The 9,967-nt window shown below is 43.5% G+C and overlaps 2 protein-coding genes and 1 pseudogene across 2 annotated transcripts; all 3 read right to left on the bottom strand.

Moving 5' to 3' along the window:
• Window positions 1–278: 278 nt before the first annotated feature.
• Window positions 279–2,568, bottom strand: LOC108964790 (taste receptor type 2 member 9-like). Its single transcript, XM_050971902.1, is given in 2 exon segments — window positions 279–1,472; window positions 2,563–2,568. Coding segments are annotated over 2 exon segments (1,200 nt in total).
• Window positions 2,569–3,342: 774 nt separating this feature from the next.
• On the bottom strand, window positions 3,343–4,998 carry LOC127059380 (taste receptor type 2 member 41-like; annotated as a pseudogene).
• Window positions 4,999–8,643: 3,645 nt separating this feature from the next.
• LOC103825896 (taste receptor type 2 member 9-like) lies at window positions 8,644–9,601 on the bottom strand. The gene is given in 2 exon segments (XM_050972355.1): window positions 8,644–9,105; window positions 9,107–9,601. Coding segments are annotated over 2 exon segments (957 nt in total).
• Window positions 9,602–9,967: the final 366 nt, after the last annotated feature.

Here is a 9,967-nt window from a genome sequence, read left to right as displayed (position 1 = left end):
AGTATTTTTATTGCCCCTTTTACAGCCAGCCCCTGTACCAGGTCTCAATTACTTTGTTACTGACAATAATTAAAGAATTATCTACATGAAATTATAATTGAAAATATAATATGAAAGTCACATAATTTAGTTCATAGTATTTGATATATTCTTAATATCAGTGATGAGAACATTTCTATCATCTACAATGCGTGGAGAGTTGCACTAGAGATTAAACTACTTGTTTTCTATAATGAAATATTACCATTTTGTATGGGCTCCAGATTTTCTTACAGTTCCTAACTCATGCAAACTTTGCACTTTACACTTCTTTGTAAGGGAAGAATCTTTAGCAGTGCCTTTTCTAATTTAGGATTGCTGAAGATCAGAATAAGGGAGTGAAGACCTGGAAAAATGTACTGAAATACTACAATGAGAAATGTCATATGATTTCCCTTCTTTGTGACATAAACCATATTTAAGACCAAACATAGAAAGTTGATGCTGTACATCACTAAGAAGGAGAGGACAGATTTCATGGCTCTGATGTGGGCATCCATGCTGAGGTCCTTCATGGAGTTTGTCTGCATTGTGCGCTTGTGTCTCTAGAGCGAAAAGAGAAGGGAAACAGCAGCAAAGATGACTACCATGAATGAAGCAGCATATTCAAAGCCAGCAAGAAAAAAAGAAGGGAAAAAATGTTTATCCATTTTGATATTTGCTGTCCCAAAATTTCCTCGTCCAGTGGAATTGTTGTTGCAGTGCGGTTTGTCAGCGATGTCATAGGCAACGATGCCAATAACCAAGGCTAAAATCCCTGATCCCAACAAGAGCAAGGGCACAATCCTGTCAATTTTTACTTTCAGGTGGATGAAGGACCTGTAGCTGAAATTGGCAATTTTTATGCAGTAGAAACCACAAAGAGAAGCAGAAAACCACAAGTTGCAATGATTAAAAAAGGCTTGAAAAAATACAGCTAGTTGAAGTATGGTGGGAACATAAAGGTAATTGGGATAAATAAAGGAAAGAAATTTATATACCCATGAGAAGCACAAATAGCAAAACCTGGAGCAACCCACCAGCAGCAAGATCTTCTCATTAGAGTTCAAGGTTTTCTTTTTCACCCAGGCAATGCAAAGCACAAAAACAAGGAAGGCATTTATCCACATGTTAGGAAATGCCTCCAGGGTGATGATGGCCACAGTTATGGTTCCATATGAAGTGACATTGAATTGCTGTGGAGGGTGACAAGCTTCAATGGTGTGAGCTGGGGAGCAGAGCTGTGCTGGCCAAGGGTGCTGTGGCAGCAGAGCCTGAGGCAGGTCAGTGGCTGCTGTTGGTGGAGTGTCAGGGATGGCAAGAGGAGCTTTATAGAGCTTCTTCTGCTGCTGATGCTGCTGGGGATTTTTGTGCCGCTGCTCTGGGCAGCAGGGCAGGTGCAGGGATGTAAATGTGCTGGGTATCTCCTTACCCGGGGCCAGTGTCACTCTTGACTATTTGAATGTTGGTTCAGGGGGGCTGTGCTGGGTGTCACAAACAGAGGAGATATTTTTTCTGTGGTGGAGAATGTTGTGATTTTGATAGTGATCCCTGTTCGATCAGTGTCAGGCTTCAGGATCTGGGTTCTTCTATTCCTTTGTCACCTACTATGTCTGATTTAATTTTTGATTGCATTCATTTTTCAATGTTATTTCTTTTGTTATGTTTTTATATTTATGATGGGCAGACTATTGCCTTGAGGGAATTTTTGATTTCCTGATATTGCCTGTTCTCTGCTTAAGTCTTTGATGTGAGTTTCCTCCTCTTTTCCTGAATGAATAGAAAACACTCTGTGGGGTTGTTGGGTTTTTATTCCTAGTTTGTTTGCTTGCTTGCTTTCTTGCTTCTTTCTTCTTCTTTCCATATCTTTTTGAATAGAAGTTATTTCTGTTACAACCTGTGTGTAGTTGAACTATCTGTGCTGGGACTGTGCAGGACCACACCATGGCTGAATTTTGGGCTCAGCTCTGCATGGGGAATCTGGCCCCTTGAAAACAAAATAATATAAAATCAGAGTCTCAAATACCAGGTATTCAATGCATGGAATGTGTGGATTGGTTCTTTAAAACACAGGGTCTGCTTTTAGCTCAAAGCCATCCCCTCCAGTGTCATTGAAGAAGGGGAGAGATTCACCAAGAGTTTGTACCGGCCGTCCTCTGTGGAGACTGCGTGGTCTTGGGAAAAGGAAATATTGGTGTGATTAAGATGTTACTCTGGTTTAAAAGGTTGTTTCTTTCATTTCATGAACAGGAGCAAATCTTCTTGAAGGTGGTAATATGAAAAATATACACCTGGCTCTGATCATGCAGTAAATTGTCCCTCTGAGTCAGCTGGTGAAAGAAATGAACCATTAGATTCTGTTCTGTTGATGTTGGAATTATTTAATATTTACATGACCTGCTGTAGATTGTTAATCTTGGACACCTGCCAGACCCTCCAGCCAGCCTCTTCTTCACTCTTACTCAGCAACAGGTCAAGAGGGAAAATAGAAGATGGAAAAGCTCATGGGTTGAGATAAGGACAGGGAGATCACCCACCCGTTACTGTCATGGAGAAAACAGACTCAAATTTTAAAAAATTAATTTAATTTATTGCTCTTTGAATATGGAGTAGGATGTTGAGGAACAAGCATGAAAGTAGAGCACTGTCCCTTCCACCCTTCTTCATCACAAAATTCACTCTTTCATTCCCAGCTGCTCCACCTCCTCCCCAATATTGTTCGGGGTGACATTGAATAGGGGTTGCAGTCAGTCTATAAAAAGTTTTATCTTCCACTCCTTCCTCTTCACGCTTTCTTCCCTGCTAGAGTGTGGACCCCATCCATGGTCTGCAGTCCTTCAGGATGAGATGTGTCCAATTTGGGAACTCCTCAGACTGCAGTTCTTCAAGGCAAAGCCACGACCCCCAGTGTTACAAGTGATAATATTGCAAAAAACAGAGACACAGCAGAAAGAAATATAAACCCAAACACAAATAAACCTGATGCTGAGTACAGTCATTTTTCAATCAGCAAATGCCCAAGCACTTGAGGAAGGTTTGCAGTACTCTTATTGCCCGTTTGCATCCAGCCCATGTATCAGACCTAAATGAATTTGTCATTGACAAGAATTGAACTCAAAGAAATACCAAAATGAAATGTTAGCAATAATCTAATTCATACTCATTTGACTGAGGAATTTGAAAGATTTATTCTTAACTTTGGTGCTAAAGAGAGAGCATCTGTATCATCTACACTGCCCAGAGAGTTGCATTAGAGGTAAATTGATTTGTGTCTTGTAGTGAAATACAAAGACTTTGCATAGGCTCCAGCTTTTATTACAGTTTCTACTTCATGCAATTCTTGCACTTGACACAGAATAGAATCTTTATCAGTGTCTTTTCCATCTTAGGATTTCTGAAAATCAGAATAAGGGAATGAACACCTGGAAAATCATACAGAAATAGTAAACTAAGAAATGCCACATAATTTTCTTTCTTTGTTGAATTAATTAGAGACAGGATCAAAAATATGAAGGAAATACTATGCACTATAAAAAAAGAGAGAATAGATTTCATGGCTTTGATATGGGCATCCATGCTGAGGCTGTTTATAGAATTTTTCTGCATCTTGCATTTGTGTCTCCAGAGAGAAAAGAGAAGGAGAAGGGCAGAAAAGACAGCTGCTGTTAATGAAGTGGAAAACACAAATCCTATGACAAAAAAAAAAAAAATAGCCAGTAAGTGTTCATCCACTCTGATAATGTGTTTCAGATAATATCCTTGACTGCTGCCATTGTGATTGTTACACTGTGTTGCATTGGAGATGCCATAGAGAAGAATGCTGAAAATAAAGGCCAAAAGTACAGATTCAATATGAGCCATGGTACAATCTTGTCAATTTTTTACTTCCAGGTAGATGAAGAAGCTGCTCCTGAAACTGGCAATTTTTATACAATAAAAAAACATGTAAAGACAGGCTGAAAACTATATGTTTGAATAATTAAAAAAACTTTGAAAGCCTGCGAGAGATTCAAGTAGGAGAGGAACACAAAATGACAGGGATGTATTATTAAAAGAAAAAAAATATACCCATGAGATGCATAAATATAAAAATCTGCAGCATCCCAGTAGCAGCAAGATCTTCTCATTAGAGTTCAGGGTTTTCTTTTTGACCCAGGCAATGCAAAGCACAGAAACAAGGAAAGCATTTATCTACATGCCAGGAAATGCCCAGAGGGTGATTGTTTTAGGTTGGGAGATGTAGCTGGGGGTGTGTATTCTATTACCATCTGTTAGAGGTGGAGCAGTTTTCTTCTGTTAATTGGGCCACCTGTTAAAACCAGGTGGGACAGTTTTCTCTATCTCTGCCAAGACTAATCTTCCCTCAGAGGAGATATCTTCTGTTAATGGGCCATTGAGTGTCACTGCATGACTGATAAAATTACATCATCCCATTGGGAGATGTTCCACCCAGGGGGAGGAGCCAAGTATTCCTACCTGGATATAATCTGAGATTTGGAGCACCACAGCCAGTCTTTCCCACTGGATTCCCAGAGGAAGCCCAGGCCCATCTACATCACCACTGCACCCTCAGAGGAAAATGCCATCCTTCTACCGGATCACTGCTCCAACAGAACCACACCTGTCACTGCAGGAGGGCTGCAGCCACCATTCAATCAGGTTGCTGCCACCACCCTGACCCACAAGGTGTCAGGTCATATTCTGACTCTGTGAGTAGGTTTTTTTTGTACCATTCAATTTGTATTTATAATTTTCCTAGTAAAGAACTGTTATTCCTATTCCTCTATCTTTTCCTGAGAGCCACTTAATTTCTAAATTATAAGAAGTCAGAGGGAGGGGGTTTATATTTGCTAGTACAAAGGAGGCTCCTGCTTTCTTTGGCAGACACCAGTCTTTTTAAACCAAGCTAGTGATGATGGCCACAGTTGTGGCCCTGTATGAAGTGACATTGAATTGCTGTGGAGGGTGACAAGCTTCCATGGTGTGAGCTGGGGAGCAGAGCTGTGCTGGCCAAGGGGCTGTGGCAGCAGAGCCTGAGGCAGGTCAGTGGCTGCTGTTGGTGGAGTGTCAGGGATGGCAAGAAGAGCTTTATAGAGCTGCTGCTGCTGTTGCTGGGGGGATTTGGTGCCTCTGCTCTGGGCAGCAGGGCAGGTGCAGGGATGTAAATGTGCTGGGTATCCCCTTACCTGGGGCCAGTGTCACTCTAGACTATTTGAATGTGGGTTCAGGGGGGCTGTGCTGGGTGTCACAAGCAGCGGAGATGTTTTTTCCTGCGGTAGGGAGTGTTTTGATTTTGATACTGATCCCTGTTCAATCAGTGTCAGGCTTCAGGATCTGGGTTCTTCTGTCCCTTTTTTGCCGATGATGATCATGCCGAGCCCTGGCTGTGCTCAGCAGCTCAGGGCACTCAGTGTCCTTTTCAGTCTGAGAGTCTGGGTGTGGCAATGTTCAGCCCAGATGCTGGAGAAGTGGTGTTTATTTTGATGCTTTACAGGCACTGAAATCCATGTTTGTTTTACCAATGGCATTCCCTTAAGAATAGGTGTAGAGCTCCATAGTGGGGCAGGTGATGGGTGCCGAGAAAAAAAAAAACGGTACATATTACAAGTTTAATTCAGAGCATACAGCAGAAACAGGTAAAAATCAGCACAAAGTCCCCGTGCCAGGGTGCCAATCTCATCTGCTTGGGAAAGGGAAAGCTTTCAAAGATGGCCCCATGCTGAATTTCCTCCACACTGCAGTGCCCTAAAGCTTCCAAATGAATTTACACCCTGAAAGCTGTGAGGTTTTTCTCAGGAAAGATGTGCTAATCTCTCTAGGGCATGGACTGCCCATGCCCTTTGGGTTAGGCCAATGTGTCACATTTGGCCTTGCACATCAGGACCACAGTAACCAAGGAGATCTCATCTGATGCTGTGGTGGAAGCAGGAAAAAGGAAACCCCAAGCAAGAGCTCTCTGGCTGCAGGAAATGAACTGCCAGCATTTTCTTTTTTCCAAATTATGATAGGCATGTTTTCTGTGGGATATAGGAACCAGCAGGATGTGACATGAATATTCATATCACATGCTCCTAATTGCATTGATTGGCCACCATGAAAACTTGGAATGTGACCCAGATCAGTTTTCCATACCATGCCAGCACTGGGCAGCCATTCCCATTGACTTCTGACATCTCTCCTGTGTCAGCTTCTCCAGGCTGGGCACATCCTGCATCTGTCCCCATGGGCTGTGCTGGGTGGCTGTGCTGGTAGGCACTCTGTCCCCTCCAGCGCCAGCTGAGTGGGGCTGGTGTACAGGACAGGGATTGTGTGCTGGCTGTCACATTCTCAGGGGTGAGAAATAGAAGGAGGGATTGCTCTGTGGTTCTCTGTGGCTGTGATGTTTTGTGTGGTACCATTTGTAAGGTGCTTGGTTTTACCTGCTGAGTCTTGTGGCATGTGAGTTTGTGTGGAATGGATGTTGCACTAGATGTAGGGAATAAGGTGGATCTCCCAAGGCTTTCCCGTCAAAGTGGTCAGGATTTTCATGTTAAAGGATAAAGTTCATGAGAAGCAGCAGGGGAAGAAGGGATGTGTGGCAGCTCCTGTCCTTTCAAGGCCTTTCACAGGGGAGATGTGTCCAGAAGAGCTGCTTACAATCTGCCTCTGGACTTGAGCTGCTGGTAGAAAATGACCAGTTCAGATTAAGTTTGTATATGCTGGCACTCTTTCATGTTTCACCTGCTGTGATGGGTTGAACTCAGGGAGAAGCCAGAACTCCACTGAGCTGTTCCTTCTCTCTCACCCATAGGAAGGCCGGGAGTGAAAACAGGATTAAAAACTCAGATTTTGAAGTAATGGCAGGAAGATCACTCCCCAGTTACTGTGTGCACCAAATGCATTTGACATGAGGAAAATGAATTTAATTTATTTCAATAGAGAAAATAGAGCAGGAAAATTGAAAAGGAATAGAAAACTAATGGCACTGCCTCCACCCCCCTTTCTTCTGAGACTCAATTTGTCTCCTTCATCCCCAGCTCCTCCACCTCCTCCCCCACAGCAGCACAGGGACAAGTCAAAAAGGGGCTGCAGTCAGCTCTTAACAAGTTGTCTCCTCCACTCCTGACTCCTCAAGCTGTTTCCCCAGTCAAGAGCAAAGCCTGTTAGCTGGGTGTTTCCCTGAGCCAGAGTGCAGTGGGAAAAGCCAATGTCATCTCCAGGTCAGAGCAGGCCAGGAGAGCAGTCCCACAGAGCAGGCAATCCTGTCCTTGCAGGCAGTGGGCACAGAGGACACGTAGGGCTGGAGTGGGGAGGGGGCTGTGCACCCCCTGAGCTCCCCGGGGCCATTCCTGCCTCGTTCTTTGTGGCTCAGTGACCACCTCTGGGGAGTGACAGGGGTCAGCATGTTCACACAGAGCTATCAGATCTGCCAGGCAGTGATACAGCCCATAATACATGCCACAGCACAGGGCCACCGCAGTAGAAAAGGTAAACCAAAACTGGGAGATACCTATTCATTGCAGCCATTTCATTCTGTGAATACTAAAACGTTCATGTCAGGCTGGCAGTATTGTTATTGCATTTTTTAAAGCCAATTTTTGTTCCAGTCTTGTACATTTTCTGTTCCATTAAGATTATAGAAATGTGACCGAAAATAAAGCCATTGCTGGCCCTCAGAGAGGAAATGACTGGGTATCACCTCTGTTTAATTTCTGATTATGGCAAAATCAACATCTAAGTGTTGTCATGTTCAAGAAGAACTCTTTCAGAGTCACAGAATCACAACTACTGCATTTTATTGTAGAAATACAGCATTGGAATTGCCACTAACAAATACACTCACTGGATTAGCTCTAAATATATTTAGGCGAAAAGAAAAAATTAAGGAAGAGCAATGGGTAATTCATTAAGCTCAAGTTCACCTCCAGGTAGGCCTATGAACAGAATTTCACCAGGGTACCATCTGACTAATTTGGAAGAGCAAATCTTTACAAAGAGGTGTTTTCTGCTTTGGAGAGGAGAGCAAAGCAATCCAGTTGTCCTGTGTGCACAGTGGGGTCATATTGTCATCCTCTGCCAGGGAGGATTTTAAATGGCAAATCGATGCTTTTGGGAGAAATGCAGGTGAGGCTGCAGTCAAAATACCTTCTTGCTGCCATGGTAAATGGTGGTGGGCAGCCAGCTGCTATGGAGATGGGGGATACCCAGGGCTGTGATTGCAAAAGGCTGTGATTCTTGGGCAGGGGCTGAACACTTAATTAGCATCACTCCCTCTTCCACTGGGCTCAGGCAGAGGTAAAGGGGCTCAGCCTGATGATCCATCACCCCACCAGCAGACTCTCATGCCCACATTAATCCCTTCACCACAGAGGGGCTTAGGCATCGTTCCTACAGTCAGGGCTAATTGACTTTGTTAAAAACTATATATCTCCAAGATTTAGCTAAGTATAAATACAATAATAATGTATTAAGCTCACAATAATTTAGCTCAACAGATACAAATGAAGTTTTCTTGACTTGGATGTTGAAGAGTCAACATCGGTATCATCTACACTGCCTGAAGAGGTGCATCAGAAATTAAATTACTTGTTTTCTATAGTAAAACCTCAGCATTTTCCATGGGTTCCAGCTTATTTATAGCTGTTCCTACTTCATGAAAAACTCACATTTCACACAAGAGGGAATCTTCAGCAGTGCCTTTTCCAGCTTGGGATTGCTCAAAATCAGAATGAGGGAATGAACACCTGGAAAAGCACACCGATATATGTATATAAGGAGTGCCATGATATTTTCTTTCTTCGTGGTATAAATTATTGCCAAGACCAAACATAGAAAGTTGATGCTGTACATCACTAAGAAGGAGAGGACAGATTTCATGGCTCTGATGTGGGCATCCATGCTGAGATCCTTCATGGAGTTTGTCTGCATTGTGCGCTTGTGTCTCCAGAGAGAAAAGAGAAGGGAAACAGCAGCAAAGATGACTACCATGAATGAAGCAGCATATCCAAAGCCAGCAAGTAAAAAAGAAGAGAAAAGCTGTTTATCCTTTCTGATAGTTACTTCCCAAAAATTTCCTTGGCTGGTGGAAGTGATGTTGATCTTTTCGCAGCAGAGTTTCAGTGAGGTGACTGATAAGGATGCCTATAGCCAAGGCTAAAATCTCTGACCCCAACAAGAGCCAGGGCACCATCCTGTCAATTTTTACTTTCAGGTAGATGAAGAAGCTGTTCCTGAAATTGGCAATTTTTATGCAGTAGAAACCACAAAGACAGGCTGAGACCCACAAGTTGGAATAATTAAAAAAGGTTGTTAATGATCTAATTAGTTGACGTATAGTTGGAACATAAAGGAAATTGGGATAAATCATTGAAAGGAAGCGGTATATCCATGTGAAGCACAAATAGCAAAACCTGGAGCATCCCAGCAACAGCAAGATCTTCTCACTGGAGTTCAGGGTTTTCTTTTTGACCCAGGCAATGCAAAGCACACAAACGATGAAAGCATTTATCCACATGCCTGCAAATACCTCCAGGGTGATGATGGCCACAGTTGTGGCCCTGTATGAAGTGACATTGAATTGCTGTGGAGAGAGAGAAGCTTCCATGGTGCAAGCTGAGGAGCAGAGCTTTGCTGGCCAAGGGGCTGTGGCAGCAGAGCCTGAGGCAGGTCAGTGGCTGCTGTTGGTGGAGTGTCAGGGATGGCAAGAAGAGCTTTATAGAGCTGCTGCTGCTGCTGCTGCTGGGGATTTTTGTGCCGCTGCTCTGGGCAGCAGGGCAGGTGCAGGGATGTAAATGTGCTGGGTATCCCCTTACCCGGGGCCAGTGTCACTCTTGACTATTTGAATGTTGGTTCAGGGGGGCTGTGCTGGGTGACACAAACAGTGGAGATATTTTTTCTGCGGTAGGGAGTGTTTTGATTTTGATACTGATCCCTGTTTGATCAGTGTCAGGCTTCAGGATCTGGGTTCCTC

The sequence above is a fragment of the Serinus canaria genome, chromosome 3 (assembly GCF_022539315.1).
Source record: "Serinus canaria isolate serCan28SL12 chromosome 3, serCan2020, whole genome shotgun sequence".
In the NCBI taxonomy this organism is placed as follows: Eukaryota; Metazoa; Chordata; class Aves; order Passeriformes; family Fringillidae; genus Serinus; species Serinus canaria.
This window is presented reverse-complemented; position numbering and strand designations above follow the sequence as displayed.